General features: G+C 43.0%; 1 protein-coding gene across 15 annotated transcripts in view; it reads left to right on the forward strand.

Annotated features, from left to right (window-relative positions):
• LOC144734474 (solute carrier family 35 member F5-like) overlaps positions 1 to 15309 on the forward strand; it is a 34349-nt gene extending 19040 nt beyond the window's left edge. For 6 of the 15 annotated variants that reach the window (XM_078616949.1, XM_078616871.1, XM_078617033.1 and 3 more), the window contains 6 exons: positions 1182 to 1269; positions 2629 to 2696; positions 8488 to 8592; positions 10061 to 10185; positions 12236 to 12326; positions 13178 to 15309. In XM_078616949.1, the coding sequence (XP_078473075.1) occupies positions 1182 to 1269; positions 2629 to 2696; positions 8488 to 8592; positions 10061 to 10185; positions 12236 to 12326; positions 13178 to 13455 (755 nt within the window). In that variant the 3' untranslated portion in view covers positions 13456 to 15309. Of the gene's footprint in view, positions 1 to 1181; positions 1270 to 2628; positions 2697 to 8487; positions 8593 to 10060; positions 10221 to 12235; positions 12327 to 13177 lie in introns of all 15 variants that reach the window. The other 9 variants (XR_013588587.1, XM_078617536.1, XM_078617456.1 and 6 more) reach the window with 9 other exon arrangements.
• The last annotated feature ends 9277 nt before the right edge of the window (positions 15310 to 24586 follow it).

Genomic DNA, 24586 nt, shown 5'->3' on the forward strand with positions numbered 1-24586 from the left:
CGTCATGTTTCTGATCGTGTCCGCGAGCACAAGTCAGATCTGAAACACGGCAGAACTGATTCTTCGGCCGTTGCCGATCATTGCTACAACTCGGTGGGCTCTCATGAAATTGTCTTTTCTGAGACCAAGGTTCTCTGCAAACCTCCTGGCTACCATCAAAGGTTTGTACACGAAGCCATACAAATATACAAACACAGACATAATTTCAACCGTGATGATGGGTACAAACTTAGTAATCATTGGAAAGATGTTATCAACCACGCAAAAAAGACTTAATTACACTTTTTTGGACCATCTTATCTGACAGGCACTTTTTTACTTTACTTTACCGAGTGTTAACATCCCCAGTGTTTAACAGTACTCTCTTCATTGTCCAGCCAGCATTGGTATAAACATGGGCATTTTCGTTATTTTTTATCATGTGTATCTGGCCTCCCCTCCCCCTCTCTGTCCAATGCGTTGGCGTGTGCAGCAGTAGTTGCTTGCGCACAACCGCGTCCACGCCGTCGTCCATCCTTTTGGCCCCGCCCCCCTCCCCCTCCCGATACGTTGTACGTGGCACTCCGTGCCGTCTTTGAGCCCCGCCCCCCTCCCTCCCGATACGTTCCATTCATTGGCTACCACATTCTGATGAGCCCCCCCCCTCTCCTCCCCCCTCAACTTGCTTTTAAGGGATTACATCTTGAATCATTGCCTCACTTGATGCAGCTAATCTGGCTGTGACGGTCCCACCTGATGACGGAGACTTGTGTTGCCTCCGAAACGTCGTGATTTTTTATTTTATTTTATTTTTATTAATTTTGATGTTTTACCTACATGACTTTACCGAAAAAACCTAAGAATATGAATCCTTGCAGTCACGAAAGCTTCAAATCTAGAATTAGACTAAGACATTTTTTCATTTTTGAGAGCCACTTAACATGGCCATGACTCAACGGGCCAAACTAATCTGATAAAATATTGTAAGAGTATAGTAATATATATCTCAAGCTGGCTTGTGTGGATGCCTTTTTTTACGTTGTCTGAAATCATATCACTTCACTTGCAACCTTGCATGACCATTACACATCCCCGTACTGTAGAGGTCTGAATTATGTTGTTGCCAGTTTGGGAACTAGCGCTGTGTTACATTCTAAGTTGGCCTGAAATTAGGAGTCAGCTTTACCTGAAATGTGTTACAGGTCTCTTCACACTGGTGTTGGCAGCATTCCTTCCCAGCAGCAGCAATGACCGGTTCTCTCTCTCCAAGCTCTTGGCAGTCTTACTGAGGTATCGTAGCCCATGGGCTTTTCTCACTCATCAATTTGTTTTTACTCCCTAATGTGCCTATGTTCTTAAAGTTTTGCTACCTCACGAGCCCACGGCTGGGTGACAACATTGCAGAGCACTGTCTGATAATTCCAATTCAGTTCAAATCCTAGTCAGCCCATCATCCGTCTGTGGACGATAATGAAATAAAGTTCATACCATACTGTAGAAAGTCTGCAGAAATTGTCCAATGGACAGATTTGTCTCTTCATAGGAAAGTGGAATTTTAGTCATTCAAAATTGTATTAGCATTGAGATACTATGTCCTCATACTTACCCTTGAAATCCTACCTGAGTCTCAAGACTCAGGTATTTTTACAAAACAAATCGTATAATTTTTATGTTTTACATTGCGTGACACTGGACTGCCCAGAGAAAACCCAGACATGAGGTAGAGTTCACCACAGCCCGATCTGTCACGGACACCAAACTGCGTTCCATGTCCTGTTAAACTTTCTCCATTACTATAAATATTATCCCAGTGTAGACTGTAAAGTGTTATTATGGCTGCTCATCTTAGCCGCATTACATATTCATCCATGAGCCTGGTTTAGAGAGACAACACAAAAACTTTTGTTTAAAAAAAATGCCAGCATGATGTTCATCCTGGGATAGTCGGTCAGCTTTCATGGAAACTATCTAGTTCATTAAATAATATGTACCTCTTTCTTCATTGACTTAACATGAAGAAAGACGAAAGCGCCTGACTTAAAATTGTTAAATTTGGTACTGCTATTTTTATTTTAGCAGGTAAGGCCCACTGAGCCATGAAGCCCGTTTTCAGAAGTGACCTGACCACAAATGATAGGTCAACAAAATGGCTTATCATATTGAAATTTACATCAGCCAAATACTGTAAACACATGTTGATTCTAAATTTGGAGGTAAAAATCCAAGAACCCGGAGAAAAATCCACAGAGGACAAAGGAATTTTTTGTTATCTTTGATGCTCTTGAACTCTGGATTCTATAAAATGCATTTCTTCAAAGGTCTAAGTCCCTTCAACTGATTTCATTGTTCTAGAAAATTCCAGTGGTCAGTTTGCTTCCAGTGGGATCACATATGTCAATAATTGCTAATTCCTGTAGAAATACACTATTATGAAAATATACATAGTGCATTCCACACAAGGAACAACCCATTGCTGAGAGCACATACACTCTTTCCTATAAGAGGTGTTGTACACTGATGCACGACTGCCAATAAATATAAGCACTGCACGACTCTCATTTGGGCAAGGAGACTTTTAACTTGCACTTTGTCATGCTGATAATGTTCAATTGCAAGGACCGCTAAGAGTGTTGCTTGTTTGTCACACAGCATTGGTGGTGTGCTGCTTGTTAGTCTCTCGACTGTGGCGAGCTCTTCTGCTGAGGCTGTGATGGCAGGTGAGGTGGCTCTTTAGAAGGTTTTTATATGCATCACTCATCCCACTGTAGCATGTAAGCCACAAGTGCCACGATAGTTATGTTTGGATAAGCAGTATCTTACCTATAAAAGTACATTTTTCTGTGTGTGTGGACGTGTAACGCTTTTAACTGACAAACTGTTGGGTTTACGTTTCAACAAAGTACACAGATACAACAAACTAAGCCCCAGAACGTTATACATGTATTTGCCGTTGGTCAAATGTAACCTAATAACAGGACCCTGTGGGGTGGGCTGGTAGGACCAAACAATTGAATGGCTATAATAAAATGAAATGGCAAAAAATGGCCGCCAATAAGTGGATGCCCCGTGGCCCCGCCCTCCACCCGCGTAACCCCGCCCCGGCCACCCGTGGCCCCGCCCCATCTCGGTGTCCCCGCCCCCAGCTCGTTGCCCCGCCCCTTACCGCCGTAACCCCACCCCAACCCCGCGTAGCCCCGCCCTCCACCTCGTGCCCACACCCCCTGCCGCTGTTGCCCCGCCCAGCCCCATGTAGCCCCGCCCCCTGCCGCTGTAGCCCCGCCCAATACACCCCGAGCGGGGGAGAGATTCCCAGGCCTGGCTCGGCTGGAGAGCCGCCGACGAGGGGGGGGGTAGGGAGTTGTTTTTAATGTAAAAGCTTTAAATTTAAATGTTTCTATTAAAAAACATCAGGGAATGTAACATTGTTAAACATTAACTCCCTGTCACACACACGGGGGAACTATACGAAGGGAGAGCTTGAGGCCTAGGTCTAGGCTTTAGGCCTAGCTGTAGGCCTTAGGCCGCCGTGAGTTAATTGTTAGTATAAATGTTTTAATTATTTATGTAAAAGCTTTAAATGTAAATGTTGCTATTAAAAAACATCAGGGAATGTAACATTGTTAAACATTAACTCCCTTTCACACACGGGGGAACTATACGAAGGGAGAGCTTGAGGCCTAGGTCTAGGCTTTAGGCCTAGCTGTAGGCCTTAGGCCGCCGTGAGTTAATTGTTAATATAAATGTTTTAATTATTTATGTAAAAGCTTTAAATGTAAATGTTTCTATTTAAAACATCAGGGAATGTAACAGTGTTAAACATTAACTCCCTTTCACACACGCTGGGGTACGATACGAAGGGAGAGTTTCAGGCCTAGGTCTCGGTTTTTTTAGGGTCATGCCAAGTGTTTGCAGTAGGGGGCGATGTTGCTACACGGACGGACGGACAAACGGACGGACGATATAATATATTGGTGGCTGGTCCACTTCGTTCCTACCAGTAAAATCACACTCTTTAACAATGTATGCTGAAGCACGCATCTGCGCATGTGCGGAAATGCTGACTCACGGTTGCCCCTAGCAACGCACACGAGCTCGTTAGGGAGGTTCTTTTTCGTGTAAAAAAGGCAAAAGACAAGCACAACACTGAGGTAAATCCTGAACAGGAATCCTGAACAGGATTTACCTCAACGTGTGCAGTTACTACTATAGAGTCAGTAGATACGACTATAAACTCAGTAGATACTACTATAGAGTCAATATATACTACTATAGATTCCGTTGATACTACTATGGAGTCGGTAGATACTACGATAGAGTCGGTAGATACTACTGTAGAGTCGGTAAATGCTATATAATTAGCAGATACAACTGTAGAGTCAGTATGTACTACTGTAGAGTCAGGAGATACTACTTTTATCAGTAGATACTACTATTGAGTTAGTAGATACTGCTGTAGATACTACTTTAGTCAGTAGATACTACTATTGAGTTTAGTAGATACTGCCGTAGAGTCAGTAGATACGACTATAGAGTCCATAGATATTGCTATAGAGTAAGTATATACTGCTATTGAGTTAGTAGTTACTACTATAGTGAATAGATACTACTATAGAGTTAGTAGATACTACAGTAGATACTACCATAGTCTAGTTACTACTATAGAGTCGTTAGATACTGCTGTAGAGGCAGTAGATACTCCTGTAGAGTCAGTAGTTACTACTATAGTCAGTAGATACTACTGTAGAGTCTGTAGATGCTACTGCAGAGTCAGTGGATACTACTATACAGTGAGTAGATGCTACTGTTGAGCCATATACTACTATTTAGTCACTAGATACTACTATAGAGTCAGCAGACACTGCTATAGAGTCAGCAGATACAACTATTGAGTTAGTCATCACTAATATAGTCAGTATATACTACTGTAGTGTTTTCTCCGGAGACACTTTGTAGGGGGCACGTCGTTATTATACACACGCGCCCTAACTACTAACTACTAAACATCAACTCCTCGTACAGTTTATCTCGAGCACTTCCACTCGGTATAGTATACGCCTCCTACGTAGCGTGCCTACCCTGGCTGTGCTCCAGGTCCCCCGGCTATAATATCCTATGGGAGACCCAGGGTCCACCACTGGCCTCACAGAGCTTCGGCCCTTAAAAGGACGGCGAAGCTAGGGGTCCAGGGTCCTATTCTAGCAGGTCTTCTTGCTTAAACTGGTCGTCTTCAACTGCCTGGACCTCTTCAGAGGTCTGCTTTATATACGTTTCTCAGCCGAGGTGCGGACCTCCGTGAGGGACGCAGGTGACCCAGAGTCCCTCACCGAGGTCCGCATGTCTGCCATTGTAGCCCACTGCATCCGCAGCCCCCCCCCCCCGGCCGTTGGGAGTGTTTGCGAGGGATCGTAGGACCCCTCACAACCCCCAACCGCTTCCGGGATGCCTGTTGCCTGCAAGTGCAGCCCATCCATGGCACTACACTACTATAGAGTCAGTAGATACTGCTATAGAGTCGGCATTTACTACTATAGTCGGTAGATACTACTATAGAGTCAGTAGATACTGCTATAGAGTCGGTAGTTACTACTATAGTCAGTAGATACTACTATAGAGTCAGTAGATACTGCTATAGAGTTGGTAGTTACTACTATAGTCAGTAGATACTACTGTAGAGTCAGTAGATACTATTACAGTCAGTAGATTCTACTATAGTAAGTAGATACTACTGTAATAAGAGAGCGCCATCTCCTGTATTATTGTAGGGGTTACATTACCTTATACTGTCCACGGTTTATCTATAGTAGCGATTACATCTGGGGCCAGGTGATTAGGCGGATCTAACAGCGAAGCCTCTGGAACGTTCCCGAAGGTTCCAGGAGGGGCGTGGCCAGAGGCGGGGCTTAGCCTCCAGGGAGTGAATATATGCCGGGGGCACAGCAACGTTAGGGGTCGGTGTCCGAAGATCAAGAGGAGCTCCCCGTCGCTGCTGCCCCGCCATCTCCACCTGCCACGTGGCGGCTCGACCTCCAGCCGCTCCCTAGCGTGCTGCCATCCAGCGGTATGTTAGCGAGCGGGGTGAGCGCCACGTGGTGCGGGGCAGTACAGCCACGAGAGCAGGTCGACATCCGCGGAGAGAGAGAGAGACGTGGCTGTACCGCAGATTTATTAATAAACAACTTGAAGTCATTTACTATGCCGGAGCCACTCATTACACAACTATCGAGTCAGTAGATAATATTACAGTCAGTACTATAGTCAGTAGATGCTACTATAGAGTCAGTAGGTCCTACTAACTCTATTGTATGTAGGGTGTGTAGGTATATATATGCCTCCAAAAAAATTGGGTAGTGGGAGAGGTCGATAATTTTGGGAAACTTTTTATATCAACTATTGACCCCCCACTTTAACTTTTTTATTCAGGACTTCTGAAAGGCTCTTAAATTTTTGTTGACGGACAAATGGACAGACAAACAGAATGCCGGGCTCTCACAATAGCTTAGTATTTGTGTATGTATATGTTATATTTTTTAAGAGAAGACAAGTTTTGAAATATATTTCACCCGGGCAAAGCCAGGTACTTCCTGCTAGTACATAATACTTCTGCGTGTGAATTAGATTTTCTGATTTTTTAGGTAAAATTGTATTAAGATTCATCATTAAAACACGAGTCAACATAACATATATATTTAGATGTTAATAACTTTAGCAATGGTGACAACAGGTGTTTGTTGTTAAAATATCATCATGTGATGACACTTTTGGTAAGAAAAGCTCAAATGTAATGCCATAGAAGGGATGTCATGCCCTGTGATGTCACATCCTGGATTTTGTATCTAGCCTTGATTTTTTTTCATCATCTTAAAATTGGGAGCATACATATTTATAAGTGATATAATATAGAGATACATATTTTCACCTCCGATTAGCATGGCTGACGACGAATGGTGTGAACGAAATTCACGTTCAACATGAAGGTTAAAATGCTGTTGTGTTCCTGGTAATGCAGGGTAAATTATGGCGAAACACTAATCCAGTGAATATTGCTACCTGGACCTAGTTCTGGGATCCATCAGGTCAGCTCAGCCTAACGATCCATTTTGTAGTGTGTCGACGTCAGCAATTGTGATGGCTCGGGGATGGTGTTTGCCTTACTTTCATTCTGTGGCACGTTAACCTTAATAGGTGCTCACTAACAGCAATATGATTTAAACATTTCATTTCTCTTATGGCATTGACCATAAATTCACAAGCGTGTGCCTTTGTCTCTGTCCACTACCCCACCGACAGAAAATGTCCCTTCTTTAGTGAGGTAGAAGGATGGGGAAAGTGCTGTGAGTACCTATTCAGGACAGCGGCACACCACATCGTAATTTTCCCCACTTCTGTTGTCAACATGCCAAGTAATTTTATCCATATTAGGTTCAGTTTACCAAGTGCAGATCCAGGTCATGATCAGACAATGATTTCCTCTGGTGTTACACAAGGCGAAGAGTCACTGAGATTATAACTCATTGCGAAAACAATTTTACCACCACACTCAAACACAACATAGAGTACACTTCGGCATGTTTTTGAACAAACACATGGAATACCCAGGAATGGACATGAGAAGCATATCTGCAGAGAATGTGATTAACAATGTAATACATTCCTTTAGTTTACGACAGTAGAGAAGTGGATTTTATACTGGACTAATCCCCTCATAAAGTAAAAATGTAAAATGTTCAAACAAATAACCCACTAACTTTGAATGCATTTATTATGGGGGATGCGTTTATACAACACAATAGCTAGTCACCCAATTAAAGCACTTGCCTCAGCTCAAACTTGATTAGCTTCCAAGAACTATTGTCTGCTATCCCTGCAAAATAACACAAGAATACAATTGACACTGGAATATGGATCTAACTTAGGGCGGGTATCATATTACTTCATAATCTTAAATATCCATCTTTCGTGTACACATGGAGCCAGCTGGAAACAACTTGAGCCCCTTGAAAACGAAATTGACAAAGCTCTGTAAGTGCCTCAGCAGATCTAATCAATAAGTCCAAGACCATTACAGTTCCATGTAATTCAAAAGTTCCGTGTGATTTTTACAATATTACATAAATTCCTTAAATTATATTTAAATCAACTTAGTGGCCTTTATTTAACCAAATTAGAGCTCATATAAGATCCATTGTCTTGCAAGAGCCACCTGAGCAATCACAGATACAAGGGGACACCTATTGATGGTTTTTTACAATTTCATTGCAACCATTAAGTCAGTATTGGTCTTTGAACATTTTCAAAGTAATCCTGAGGGTATTCAATATAACACTATTAATACGAGAAAACCCCCATAATAGTGGCAGCCCCATTTGCAGTCATCTCTTAAGTGTTTCTGGGAACTCCTTACGGATGACCCCCTCATTGAAGCTTCATTGTAACCGAGACTGTAGAAGGGTAATTCCTTTCAATCTATTAACCCGTGCTATCCTCTGGCCCTGCTGCTGTTGTCTTCAGGCTCCATCTGGTCCTTGCTGGGAGCTCTGCTGTACGCCACATACCTTGTGCTGCTGCAGCGGAGCGTAGGAGGCGACCGTCAGCTGGACATACCCATGTTCTTCGGTACACAGCGAGGGGCCTTTACTTGAAAACTGCTGTTTGTGTTTAGTTTGTTGTCCTCCCCCCGCACCTCCGATTAGCACGGTTGGCTATGTATGGTGCGAAAGAAGGTATACATACATACTTGTACTACGTTTATTAAGTGCTTTGCACAGGAATTTGTCAAACCCGAGCGCATGGCCAAATTGTATCTGACACGCAGCCATTATTCATCGATTCCACCATGAAAATCAATTCTTGCGCTCACTATAAATGCATTGAACCATGCATGTAAGCATCGATTATTTGTGTTACATGCAAATGTTACTTGTGGGAATAATCAAGACAACACAAGATTAGGACAATAGAAATGAGATGGGGGGAAAACAAGGGAAAATGTATTCATTCTCGAATCACAATTTGGGGTCAATATATGCTTGTCATTTACTATTTTATATGTAGTATATCTAAAAGAGAGCATATATATTCACCTCATAGCAGACATTAGAAACTGATGAAGCTCATCATCCCTTTGGGTTCAATTGGTATCACTGCTAGAAGTCAACAATGGTTGTGCTGTTGATCGATTGGCCTCCATGGTAGTGAAATGGAATACTCACCACTTGCTCATGGCATTAGCCTAAAGGTTTAAACATGCATTAGTTAAAGGTAACTTATTAGTTCACACAGTGCTATCCATGAACAGTTACATTCCTGCTGTCTAAAGTGGCTCTATTACCGCTTTGGGGCTCCACTGCCCCCGTAATTGGCCCCTGGCACATCACGCTGTCCAGTGACATTTTGCAAAGCTTCTTTATACCATTGCCTCAGTATGTACAGCGCAAACAGGATAGGTAGTGGAGGAAACGTTTGCAGCTCCCTTTTATGCAGACATTCCTCAATTTGGCTTTTAGTTAATTGAATTATTGGTATTCACTTCTTTAAGACTTATTCAGAAAATATCGTCCTTTGATGTAATTTACATGGATTCCTATTCATAGGTTTTTGTTCAGTATACACTAACCAACGTTTATATTTGAATGATAAAACATTCTGAAAGTTAATTAATGTAGAGTATTTTTTACAGGGTCCAAATGGACAGTAGCTTTGTTAAATGTATCTTTAAAATAACATACACAAATTATATTTTAAGTACATTGAGGTAATACAAAAGGCCTTCATTTGACATCCTTTTGTTTGAGCCCTCAAGAATAACTATGAAATGTTCAGTTATATTTTTTTTATTTAGCTATTGTTAGGTCATAGTTTATTTTTATTTGTATATTTGTAAGTGATTTGTTTACCTTTCCTATACTTTGAACTGCTATCATGTTTTTGTATTGTTGTTGTAACGTTCTGACCTACCCCTGCTGGACATCTGTGAAATAGAGCTTCCCAGCTCATCGGATTCCTCAACTATAAATACATATTCTGATTCTGATAGTGCTTGTGTGGGAGATACGCTGACATTGGCTGGGTTGTCCTGTCGCAGGCTTTGTGGGGCTCTTCAACCTGCTTTGCCTGTGGCCTGGCTTCCCGCTGCTTCACTACGCAGGCTTTGAGACATTTGTGTTTCCCAGCAACACTGTGTGGGCCTACATCCTCATCAATGGCCTGGTGGGCACTGTACTCTCTGAGTTCTTGTGGCTCTGGTAGGTATGGTGGTCTCCTGGTCAGGACGAAAGTATAACGACTTTGATATGATTGTGAGGATGCTACCCAGCCACAAGGAACTGTCTGCTCACTGTTTAGCAAAAATAGTTCACTGCCACTGAGTGCCATGCAACAAATAATGAATGTGCTATATAAAAGTCCATGATAATTAAATGTGACATTTACATGATGTTTCAAAATCATTGATATTGTGAATATATGCCATTGTCCATGAATGGCTTAGGTGCACATATTTATATACATTCACCAGATGCAATATCACAAGACTGCATAAATCGTGACTTGGTTTCCATTTTCCTGCTGTTTTCACAATGTCCACTAGAAGGGCATTACGATGCATTTACTGCACACCTGCTTACCAGTGTGGTCATGTGAATATTTGGTACATACTTCTACAGAAACTGCAAGTTGCATTATGAACTGTGGCAAGTTGCATTATAAACTTCTGCAATCTCCTTAAAATTTTAAGTATTTTCCCACTGAAATGTACTTGGGGAGTTGCTCATTTTGTTAAAACAGAGTCAGTGATGGGATTGAAAAGTCCACGTTCCTATGACAAACGTAAGTATATCAATAGGAAAACTTCTGTAGACATCCCACATAGTGATATAAATTTTATCATCCCCCGGAGAAATGAAGTGCTGAGTTGACTGACAACCAGAATTTGTACTTGTGTAGTGAGTCCAACTGAGTCGCAGACGTTGTTCTTCAGAGGCAACACATTCACAACACGTATGTACAAAAGGGGTTACTGCCCCTTTACCAGATACAGCCTAGGGTGGTGACCACCCAGCTAACTACACTACACACAGGAGTTACAGCTACGATGAACCAGACCCTCACTCGGGTCCCGGCCACCTGTTGGTGCCTCTTCAGACGTAGGATGTGGGGCTCCCAGCTTGTAGAACGAAGCGACCTCGGTCCCTCTCAGGGACCCACCTTATATCCTCTGCGGGTCGGGGCCGGCTCCGCCCTCGGCCCAGCCCACCTTCGCGAGCGTTCTAGCTCCCATTCGATCCCTCTCGAGAGCCCTCCCCGGACACGTGATCACCCCCTAGCCCCCACACCTGGGGGCCTCTCTGTGGACACTCCGGATCACGTGTCTACGGGGTCAACCAGAGTGCCATGGCCCGGGGCAACCCTGCCCCTGGGCTGACACTCTCCCGCTTCCCCTTGTGGGAGCCCGCACTGCACGCCATGCGTGGTGCCCGCGCTATCCCAGCGCTCACCAAGCCCCGCTAGGGCTGGTACTACACTCACCTACGGGGTGTACGCGATGGCGGTTCTTCGCACGCCGTGTTCTGCTAGAGCCGGCCTCACTCAGCAACACACACGGTGCTGTCCGCGACATAAGTACGTCGCACGCCACCACACAGTAACATTACCGATGTCACTACACTTGTAACCTTCCTATTGCAAACTTGCTCTGGCCACTGCACCACACAGTGGGATCGTTTCAAAATGACCATATCAGGGTGTTTAAAATAAAAAATAGGATCAGTGATAGATTTGTGAAAATTTAATAAATTAATTTGCAAAGGAACATCTAATATTACATTGTCAATATTTGGATGTATGGTTCTGTTTAGCCTGTAAGATGCTGCCATCATGTAATAGTTAGCCCTCGGGACTTGCAATCCAGAGGTCGCCATTTCTCCTGACATAGCATTTGAAACACTGGGGCAAGTTTCTTAAATCCCATCGCCGCTGCCCACGCAGCAGTATAAATAGGTACACCAGTCATTCAGCAAGTTGAAAGTGGTGAGATGAAGTGTGGATTCCTCCACCTCTTCCAAGACATCTGGCCATCGTGAAAAAGTAGGCCAAATACCCTCGAGTGGAGACCCTTCTGGGGAGCAATGGCATGGGAAAGTAGTTTCATGGTTGCACCTTTAACTTTCATCCTTTAACTTGCAAATGCATGAGAATGTGTGTTGGTATTAACCTGTGGAACCCTCTGACTGACACTGCGTGGTGGTGGCTGGTCTGGCAGGGGCTGCTTTCTGACCACATCCCTCATGGGCACCCTTGCCCTGAGCCTCACCATCCCACTCTCCATCGTCACAGACATCTTCACTCAGAAGGTACGGTTAATAGATTAAAGTCAACCCTTACATTCAGATAAACTATAAACTCTTTTTTTTATTTTACCAGGTAAGGACCACTGAGCTATATAAAAAAAAATCAGAAGCGACCTAGCCACAAAAGCTCAATGAAGTGGCTTTTATGGAATTTTTTAGCAACCTTATACGCACGTTTTTAAACGTGGAGGCTAAAAACGGAGGACCCGATGAAAAATCCACATGACCACGGGGAGAACATGCAAACTCTAAATATACAGGCGTCAGGGTCAGGATCGAACCCATAAACTCCTGCATCCTAGGCGAGGGAGTTAACATCTTACGACTGTGGCACCTGATAATCATTGGCTGGGTGAATCACACGTAAGAATTGATTCCTTAACTTTTTTCCTTTGCATCCGAAGGCTAACAAAAATAATTTTTTTGCGAATTGTAACCTTGAATCGTAAAAGTTATGTTAAATCACATCCAGAAAATAAAAGTTTTTTACTCAATGTTAAGTACTGTGTGTGTGTATGCAAGACAGATAATGGGAGTATTGGTCAAAGCAACCATCCAGGGGAACTAGATTGAGTTTCAGGCCATGCACACCATCAGCAAGTTGTATCTAAACCCAGTCTGGCCCTCTTATAGATCAGTTTAGCCTGAAATGAGTGCCAAATGTGGTGCATCATATCAGTGATTATATTTTCTTGCTAACTGCAAGCCCAGGTCTTGATGGATTATTGCCTGGTTATAAAGATCATGTACATATATAGTGTGTGTATGGGTTCAACGGGAAACTTTATGGTTGCGTGTTGGTAGCCATACACACTCTCAGCCTGATGTGCTGCTGTCTTTAAATGTGATTCCAGGCGAGTTTCTCCTGGCTCTTTTTTCTGGGCGCCATGCCGATTTTCCTCTCGTTTTTTGGGACCGCTCTCCTCAACCACTACAGCAACTGGGACCCTGTCGGCGCCCTGGCGATGAAGGGAGCGGCGCTGCTCTGTTCACGCAGACAGCGCCGCAGGTGAGCATATCCGCATGGCAGGTGGATCACGTGGACGTGGGCAAAGAGACAGCCAATACGTTCAACATCACACCTGTGTCTATGTTAGATATGGAGGCTGATCCATTTATAGATACTCACTAAATTGATAGAGGATACATACACAATGATCGAGGATACGTTAAAATCAAACATTTTCATACAAAATCTCAACACCATGTCTCTCACAGATTGTAATACAGTTATCATATCTTACAACAGTCCCTATACACTTTGGCTAAGAAAGCCAGTGTGATTAGCTTACAACATTTAAGGATGTATGATCTGAGGTCATTACAAATAAAAGGCCATTAAAATCAGTGGGGTATCTATAAATTGATCATCCTTTATTGATCAATTTATAGATTGGCAACTGTAACAATAGTTGACATTACCTTGGCTCTTTGAGCTCTCAGCATTCCCAACCTTACTATGTATCAAACATTTATTATTATTCACAACTCAGCACCAAGAACATCGAGAAAAAACGATTTAATGAAAAGGTCATGAAATAAGGTGGGGCAATGCTCTACCTAAAATTTTCTTTATTTTAATTTTGTATTCAAATATTGTTTTTATTAAGAAAGTTAAAAAAATGTTATTAAAATTTGAATCAATTTCAGATTAATGATACTTTTTTTAATCCAGATATGGGGCAACCAATTTGCATCGGTGCAGCCCCATGCCTCTTCCCCCTTCCCATGCTACCACAGCGCTGGCACCGCCCCATGCCATGCGCTGAAAATAGATTTAAGTTTTTAGTGCATGCCTTAGGGGATATTTTAAATGACACAACTAAGCGTGTAATCTCATATCTTTCTATAACCATTTCCAAGATGTCACTGATGTTATTCAATTTCAAGATTTCTGTGACCTCTGTCAAAATCTTAGCATTTGCCATGATAATATCTTAGCCTTGTCTTTGATCAGATAATTATTCATAATTAGATACGGTAATCAGATAATACAGGCATTGGATTGCATCACCAACCCACTGGAATTTCTTACCCATCTAAAATATCATTTTTGTATTTATACAACATGATGGGGATTGTGATCAGCTTTTGTAATGAATCAGTGGCAGGTTTTTTTTTTACTTGGGAATATTATTCGCAGAGTTAAAGGAGGAACCATAAAGTACAAAGAAAGGTGTAAAATAGGATTAAAGTCACGGTAGAAAGGAAGCCATTCTTAGCTGGAGGATATGAGAAAAGCATTGAATTGGACTTGGATAGGGGGAGACAGCCAGCAGTGACAATATCCAGAGGGAGGGTGTTCCAAGCAGCTAGATTCAGGGTAATCCCTACGTTTGAGAAAGTAGACTTCATCACATATTAATTATATTAGAAACTTAAGAACAATGTATTTAATACGTTTTGAATTAATATACCTCCAGATCACCAGAAGACATTGCCCAGACATCGAGGTTGATCCCTGAAGAATAAAATCCGATGGAAATCTTGGTGATCTTGAAATCGCGAAGCTGCCATTGGTTTTGGGTTTTGTACAAATTACTTTTACTTCAACACTTGAACCACATTACTTCAGTCTTCCATGACTGATGCTCAAAACTATTAATTAAATTGTATTCATGACCTACTCATGGTTATTTCTCTACTCAGGATAATTATTTTCGCCCGGTGTTGTTTACCAGGACGTAATGGAAGTATGTTAAACAGTCTTTCCGACAGCTCTGTTTCTTCAGCTGAGGAAGGCTGCTTGCGTTGTGGCCGAAACGTCGTGAGAATTTAATTGTATTATGTTTTATTATTATTTTATTATTTCCCTTCTACGTGACTTTACCGAAAGAACCAAGAATATGTTAAACAGTCTTTACCCAAGTTGTTATTGAACATCTGGGACTCTCTCGAATCTTGATGAAATGCTTTCGTCAGTCATTATGGACCTGTGTAGGTCTAGATGGACGAAACTTGTACAATAAAATCTTTATACTACCAAGTGTGTGTATAGTTTTACTGTATTAGCCACGCTAAAACTGCTCATAATTATTTAATGGTGGTCATTAGACCATGGCAACACCTTCGATTGCATAGTAATCTTTTGAAAAGATGTGGGTGTATATAATAGCTAACTTTTTTGTACCAAAATTACAACAACATTTGCACGTAAAATTAACTCAGATTTCTAACTTTAAAAACTTTTAACACGCTTTCAACTTACTCTTTGGTTGTCTAGATACATCAGGTTAAAAGTTACAAATGTGTAAGTGTGAGCTAGTGGCAACACATTTTTTTTGTTATTTTCTAAATAAAATTTTGTCAAATGATAGAAAATGATAGGACTCAAAACAATTATTTTTTTTATAAATTGATGCAGCTAATTCGGCTGTGACGGTCCCACCTGATGACGGAGACTTGTGTTGCCTCCGAAACGTCGTGATTTTTGTTTTTATTTTATTTTATTTTCATGAATTTTGATGTTTTACCTACGTGACTTTACCGAAAAAACCTAAGAATATGATGCCTTGCAGTCACGAAAGCTTCAAATCTAGAATTAGTGTTTACGCTATAAACTGATTTTTTATCAATTCATTTCGAGACACTTTGTGTTGATTTCCCATGGAATATTGTCTGTGTAATTTCCATTTCCTGGTGGTAAGCAGCAACATTTGCATAAACTGTACAGTTGGATTCCTGTAGCTGCCCAATAATTTTGTGAGGAAGCATGAGCCACTCTGTGCTGTGAAGTAAACATCGAGAACCCAGGAGCATTATGTGCAAGTACAAGCCATTATGATCCATTATTGTATCCCAAATTCTTAAATATAATTACAACTAAACTGTAAAAAACACTTTGTAACTACAGTTTATTCAGTAAAATACACAGTAAACCTTTATTAACTTTTACCTGGTGAAATAAAAAGCGAGAACATGCAAACTACAAATATACAGGTGTCAGGGTCAGGATAAAACCCACGACATGTATACCAGGTGAGGTAGTTAACATTTCACCATCATGGTGCCCATGCATCTGTGGGAGAGCTTTGTGGAGCGAGATGCTTGTGGAGCTATCACTGGGCTTGACATCTGCAGCCATCACTTATCTGAAGCCATTTTGGTAGAAATATCAAGTTCTTATGGTGAGCACCAAACACCCTTTATTGGACAACCACTGTTCACTCCCCACACAGTGCTGCTCAGCAGGTAGTGGATGTTTTAATGACCCTGGAGGTCAATGAAACGAGCAGTGCCTAATTACCTGAGTTGACCCTGCTGTGATTTGCGCTCACGATTTAAATACTGGGAGTCATGCCGCTTATACGCTCGGCTAAATTCCATTCAAAACAGCCAGCTTCCTGATGACCTTGTTTCAAGATATAGGATGGACCTTGTAAATATGTAGTGTGATCTATGGAGCCACACACTGGAATTCTGAAGCACCACGTTTATTTAACGACCCTATCAGGGTAACTCCCTAATATAGAACGTAGATAACTAGACCCCAACAGGGCCACTACATAACGCACACTTTATCCATTTAATGGGGTAACTAGATAACGCCAACGCCAAGCGTGACGACCACCCAAGACCGAACCGACGACCGAAGAGCGGGGGCTCTCGAGTTGATTCCACAATACAGGGGGGCGTGGCCTTGCTCCGCTTCCGGCCGCGCCCCCCTCGGGATCTTTCCCGAAGGATCTGGGGTCAGTGTCACGTGTTCTTCAAGCCCCCTTTTGAGCCCCCTTTGCTATCCTGTGCCGGTCACGTGCCCTCTCGATGTCACCACATGGTCACGTCCTCATGTGTCCTCTCTCTACCCGTCCATGGACCACGTTCTCGAGGGCCCGCTTCCCTGCCCTCCCTACGCCGGTACCAGAGAGAGAGAGAGAGACACTCAATTCCGGCTTGTGACCCTAGATAGCGCATACGCCATAGTGACCCTATGACCGTCTCTACAAATACAAAAAATTGTCTGCAAAATGGAAACACGTGTCGTAGAAATGCTAATGGGTGGTATCCTAATTTTATGAGACCTTTAGTTCCTATTAAGCCTCAGCAATGCTAAAGGTCAAATGTGATTATTATAGGGCTTATGCTGTTATAAACTATCCACAAGTACATTTCCGATGTTAACGTAGTTGTGTTACATGACATTAAACGTAACACATACAAGGGTAAAACGTGCGTTGTGAAAAAACGCTCAATCCCAGTCATGTGTTCACAGTGGTTGTCCTGTTGAGAGACTTGCCTCAGCAGGGGATTTGTCATTTCCACCACTAGCAAATGGAGATGATCACCACTTCATGCTCATCTGAAGCATTACTAGGCGTTCCCTATTAAAAGCAACACGAGCCTCTCCGGTGATGATGACCACTTTGCCACACTCAACAGCTAGCCCATGCAGAGTTAACATGATGATTTCATCACTCCTGAAGGGGTCAAGGTCAACTGCTGTGCTTAAAATTGGCAGACTGAGCTTTTAGTGTTAAAGCCATTTGTAGATTTAAAATGTAGGCTTTCGCGACCAATATCCATAATAGTTTGTTTTGGTTAGATCGCGTGAATATATGAATGTGTCGTTAATACCTGCCACCACCCGACACATCCAACTAGTAAGGGTTGTCATGGAAGCAGAACATGCCAATTCGTCACTAGTACAGCACACCGGTGAGTTGGAGAGCAAAGCCACAACATTTACAATCTGAGTACGACGTTTCGCCAGTAATTACAGCTAGCTTCATCAGGCGACAGCCAGATTTGTGGAGAAGTCCACCTGTTTCGTTCCTTATATAGAGGCGTAGATGTGGTTACCACACTTCTGCGCTCTTGCGAAGAGCGCCACGTGGGGGGGGGGGGGGGATTGCTGAGGCAACGTACATTATGCATTATGTGAGCCCTTTGAACTTGTCCTTCCTGTCTATTGTGTGTGTAGTGACATCGGGGATGTCACTGCATGGTGCCGGCCTGAGAGGGCCACGGCACGCGATTCACTGTCATCGCGTACACCCCCGTAGGCGGGTGTAGTACCAGCCCAAGCGGGGCTTCTCGTGCACTGGGATAGCGCAGGCACCACGCATAGCGTGTAGTGCGGGCTCCCAGAGGGAGGAGTAGGAGAGTATCAGCCCAGGGGCAGGGTTGCCCCGGGCCATGGCACTCTGGTTGACCCCGCAGACACGTGATCTGGAGTGTCCACAGAGAGGCCCCCAGGTGGGGGGACTAGGGGGTAATCACATGTCCGGGGAGAGTTCTCGAGAGGGATCAAGAGGGAGCTAGAAGGCTCCAGAAGGCGGGCGGGGCCGAGAGCGGAGCAGCCCCGACCCGTGGGGGGATATAAGACGGGTCCCTGAGAGAGACCGGGATCGCTGCATCCTACAAGCTGAAGCTCCACGTCCACAAGATGAAGCTCTACGTCCTGCAAGACATCACCACGTGGTCGAGGACCCGCGTGAGAGGGCACGACCCTAGACTGTATCTGGTGAAGGGGCAGTTACCCCTTTGTGTTACGTGTTGATGTTATAATAAAAGTGTTGCCTCCAAAGAACAACGTCTGCGACTCAGTTGGACTCACTACATGTGTATTAAAATAACCATACCAACGGTAATCCCTATTGAAGTATGCAGCCCTTTATAGGCATGCATTTAAATAATGTATTATTTGATTATCCACTTCCATGCAGTACTAAGGCGGTTACTATCGGACGGTTAAAGTTATTTTTTATTTCAATCTTGATTTGAAGCTTTCGTGACTGCAGGAATCCATACTCTTTAGTTATTTCGGTAAAGTCACGTAGATAGAAATAAAAATAAAAAATAACGACGTTTCATTCGCAACAAGCAATCGTCATCAGGTAGAAAGATACAGCCATAGAACTGCAGTTTATGTCTTATTATAGTAGGTAATAATAATAGGAGGGGTGTCCATTTGGAAGATGTCACCTGCTCATGATCATTAATGAGGGGATGCTGTACGATGTGGAGTGACGTCACTTACACATGATTATTAATGAGGTGGTCTGGGGGGGTGTCCATTTGGAGGATGTCACCTGCTCATGAATATTAATGAGGGGGGCTTGTCGATGTGGAGTGACGTCACGTCGTTAAGGACAGACATTCCTGGGTGATTATAGTAGGCATACACAATAAATTTCAATTCCTCATAGAGGAAGTCACATGCTAAGTGGCTGATTACTGATCTATTACATCATTGCAATACCCCCTCACCTCCGCCTCTGATCTCGAAACCTGATGGGGTTCAACAATGATGACGTCATCCTGCTCTATTTAAGACCATAAGCAGTTGGATGGCCTCACTATGCTGGATGTAATTACCAGCAATACGTCGTACTCAAATTATATATGTTGTTGATTGACTCTTCAAACACACCGGTGGGCTGAAGAAGTAATTAATTGGCGTTTTGTTAACGTGACATTTTTTACTGATTGGCCGTGTCGGGTGGTGGAGGGTTGTGACATTTATAATAACGCAATCTAACCCAAAACCATTTATTATGAATAATACAGGTCGCAAAAGCCTACGTGTTAAAAAGAGGGAGGGGTGATAAGTTCGAACCAAGGAACGCAACCCTATTTTCCCCATAAGGTATATTATTTATCGAACTCGGTTTTGCCGAACACGGAATTTTCCAGGAACGTAACCTCCGTGTTCGGTGAGTTCTGATTGTGTATAGAAAATACAAATAACTAAATCCATAAAATCTACTTTCTCTTCATAAAAGAGTGCTCTAAAGCTTGATGCATAAGCCAAACAAGCCTCCAATGCTGCTGTGAAGCTAGCATGCAAATCAGGTGGTGGGTACAAACGTCTCCTCTCGTGTATTATTCAAATTTTCTTAATCACCACAACCACTTTACACCCATCATACAGCACGTGCCATTGCAGGACAACATTTACACTGCAAGCCGGACGCTCCAGAGAGAGCTCGGCAGCCAAATTATCTGTCTCTGCCTCTCTTGATTCTGACCTTTCACTGATCCTCCGCTGGGACCACAGCAACCTTGTCCACATTAATACTCTTAACTAAACCTTTATGGTCGCCAATAAGCCAAAACACACATTTCATGTTAAATCTATTTACAATCCGTTCTTCATTCTAATAACCCTAACCTTATGTTATTTGTTATTTTATTCAACTCCAGTACCGTATAGCTTATATTGGATCTTGCACATCACCTGCATTGCAAAGGGAGTCTGTAGCAAACTCTCTCCTGGCTGGAACATGTCCAGCCAGGAGAGAGTTTTAGTGGCGTTACTGTTTCTCCCATGATACCTTGTTGCCTGCTGGAGTAACACAGTAGGCAGAGCTTAATTCTTCACTGAATATTTTCCCAGTTCACAGCGGGTAGACTTGAGTAGCCACAGCCGATAGATGTATATTGGATGTGGAGTGCCAGGTGCAGAAATATGTTCATGGTCACTGACCCCCCCCCCCCCCCAGACTACTACAGCTGAAAGAAGCCCTGTTCGTATAATGGGTAATTTAACTATAGGCCTATGTTGTTCCAGTCTGCACACATTTTGATGGGAAATGTGACTGGCTGCAGCGAGCCTTGCTTAGAGGTTTCCAGGTTAATGGCGCGTAGGGTTAATGCCCATGACAGAGCGCTGAGCTGAAGCTGCTGAGATGTGGGGTTTGAATCTGGGTAGCCATGCATGATTAAATTATTGTGTTCTCAAGTTTAGTGAGTTTTGTTGACTCGGGCTCTTCACCAATGACTGCACAGAAATCCCATTATTGAAGGTTTTATTTGGGGGTCATATAATTGTTCAGTTTGGAATGCAAGAAAAAACACCTCTGCAGTGAATAAAGGCGAGTGTTGTCCCGCTGGGTGTGAGAGGCCAATTGAGATTACCCAAACGAGAGCTCTGTGGCGTAATCTCGAGGGGACTGTTCCTTGATGTGACGCAATGCTTCATTGACTGTGAGAAATCGGAGGAAGAATTGTCTTCTTGTGGCATGAAATCGATAGCAATAGCATAATTGGGTCTTCACATGAAGATGTTTTGGTATGCCCGGCTGTTTATGTGGCAATGATAGATTAAAGAAACTAAAGCCAAAGTTATATTTGAAGTTTTTGTGACTGCAAGGATCCATACTCTTTGGTTCTTTCGGTAAAGTCACGTAGGTAAAAAATGAAAAAAAATAGAAATAAAAAATAAATCAAAGTAAATTAAATCACGACGTTTCGATTGCAACACAAACAATCATCATCAGGTGTGAACATCACAGCTAGAATTTTTTTTACTAAAGTGGGAGAAATGCTGGGGCTAAGGAGTTTATATAAGTGTGGACGTCAGGGACTGGGACGTGAGACTGTGCGGGGGGGGGGGGCTAGAAGTGAGAGGTTGAGGGAGCTGGAGATGCGCTGGGGGGGGGGGGGCGACGCAGCGACGACTGTAGTTACAGCCGATGTTGGACCCAAAGCAAAATAGCAGCACTGTTAAACGCTGGGAATGCAATTGACTCGGTAAAATAGACGAGTACCCGCTAAATAAAATGGGACAAATATGCGCAGTTAAATATTTTTTACCTGGTTAATAACATCTTTCCAATGATTGCTCAATTTGTATCCATCTTCACGGTTGAAGTTATGTCTATATTTGTATATCTGGTTAGCTTCATAAACAAACCTTTGATAGTAGCCAGACGGTTTACAGAGCACCTTGGTCTCGAAAAAACAATATCACGAGAGCCCACAGCGTGATAACAATGATCAGCAATGGCAGAATAATTAGTTCTGCCGTGTTTCAGATCTGACTTGTGCTCGCAGATACGGTCAGAGACATGACGTTTCGTTTCGCCAATGTAACAATCACCACAGATGATTGTTTGGAGACTCCAGGGTATTGCAAGTCAGGAATGACATCCCTCACAGATGGGATTAGATCACGGATTTATGTACTGTACTGAATCGGACCTGGATCTTGTGTTTGTTTAAGATTTTGGCAATCTTTTTGGTAACGCCTGCTATGTATGGTAACGTGATGGTTTTGATCGGCGTCTCAGGGGGTTGTTTCTCCACGGTTGGAGAAACCGCTTTGCGGATAATCCCGTCCGAGTATTTATTCATCTTAAGGGCCTGGTATATGTGTTCCAGTTCACTGGCTCGGTGGTGTTGTTCAGAAATGCAGTGGGCCCTATGGTGCAGTGTTTTGATGAGGGAATTCTTCTGTGCTGGATGGTGGTGGGATTCAGGTTTCAGATAGGAATCTGTGTGGGTAGCTTTCCTGTAGACACAGTGTCCCAAAGAGCCATCAGGTTTCTTCTCAAACAAAACATCAAGAAATGGTAGCTTACCATCCTTCTCCACTTCCATGGTGAATTTGATGGATTGGTGTATGGAATTGATGTGATTGTGGAATTGGTTCAGTGCTGGTAGGCCATGTGGCCAAATGACGAAAGTGTCATCCACATATCTCTTCCACAAGGAAGGACGTACGGTGGATGTCTGGATGGCATCTGTTTCAAATTTCTCCATGAAAACATTCGCTATCACTGGTGATAAGGGGGAACCCATAGGGGTACCTTCATTTTGTTTGTAGAAAGTACCATTCCAGGTGAAGTAAGTGTTAGTTAAGGCAGTGCCTAACCAGAGTAGGAACATCAGGGTTCAGTCCATGCTGGACTAAATATTCAATTATTGCTAAGGTGTCAGGCACTGGAACCTTGGTGAACAGAGAAACCACATCAAAGCTGACGAGAAGATCATTTGGGGACAGTGAAATGCACTTGATTAGAGAGACTAGGTGAGCTGAATTAAGTACTGCTGAGGTAGTCTTGCCAGTGAATGGAAGCAAGGTATCAGACAGAAAACGGGCCAGCTTGTAGGTAGTTGAGTTGATAGTGGAAACGATAGGCCGAAGTGGTGTACCTTCTTTATGGATCTTAGGTGATTTTCACATCTGATGATGATTGCTTGTGTTGCAATCGAAACGTCGTTATTTATTTGACTTGTATTTCTTTATTTCTATATATCTTTTTGATCCTACGTGACTTTACCGAAAGAACCAAAGAGTATAAAGCTAAGGCCTAGGATACTCCCACATAATTGTTCCAATGTATTGGATTAATGCCCTCAATTGGCATTGGTGATTTTTTTGCCAAGTTGCTTCCTTAAAAAAGTAAAAAAACGCTGAGGTGGCTTGTGTTTTTCAGATGATAACTACAGACTGCAATCGCGGCCGTGCATGATGAGTTTAAATAACTGCAGCTGCTTCACGTAAAACACTCCTCAGTATGTGTCCCTGTCATTGTCTTTTTCAACTTGCCGATTAGCACGGTTGGCTCCATAGGGTGCAAAAGAAATTCAACATCTAGTATTACGTGGTATAATTTGTAATGTGTAGACGACATATAGATTAAGGCTGCGAATAATATTAACCTGGAACAAATTTGAAATTACATTCTATATTATTCTATATGCAACTCATAATTTCAAGATGTTTAGTTCCCACCGCATCTGCATCCCGACGTATATGCCATGGTGCGATGTATACAGTATAGGTTCCATAAGACATCGAGATAGATTACTGATGCAAGCATTGCTTGGTGTTCACATCCGTTGTTGGTCCTGAACGCGTGGTAGAAATTGAACACTTATCGGATGGGGACAGCAAAGTGGTACTCATTTTATTTCTACCTTGCCTGGTGGCTCAGTGGCAGGGTGAGTGGCACGCAAACGTTAGGTCGTGAGTTCAAATCCTGGTTGAGGGTTGACTCAGCCCATCATCCCTCTTGAGTTGATGACATATGTTCCACTTTATGGGAAAGTCAACAGTGTGTGGAGCCATACGCTAAACCCAGCACATTACTTCCCGATGTAGGCGGGGCAGGCGCCCCAGTAGGGTGCAGCTGTAGAATATTAACATAGGGGCCGTCCATAAATGACGTCACGCGATTTTGAACGATTTTTTACCCCCCCCTTCGTCACACGGCGTCACAAAAAGTTATCCCCCCCCCCCCCTCAAATATGGCGTCACAAAGCTCTGCCCCCCCCCCCCCCCCCAAAATATATTAAACATGCTTTAAATCGCTTTAAACTATTGTCATTGTAGTGCGTATTTAATGTGGCGCTGCACTCTGATGTTGTATGAGAAAACATTTATTAAAAAGTACATTAAATTAAGTAGAACGTGTTGTCTATATTTATTTAAAGTTGCGCATTTTGATGTGACGTCACATTTCTCACCCCCACCCCCTCGTCACACATCATCACAAATGTCTGACCCCCCCCCCCCCCCGGTGCATGACGTCATA

The sequence above is a fragment of the Lampetra planeri genome, chromosome 1 (genome assembly GCF_965212315.1).
Source record: "Lampetra planeri chromosome 1, kcLamPlan1.2.h2, whole genome shotgun sequence".
In the NCBI taxonomy this organism is placed as follows: domain Eukaryota; kingdom Metazoa; phylum Chordata; class Hyperoartia; order Petromyzontiformes; family Petromyzontidae; genus Lampetra; species Lampetra planeri.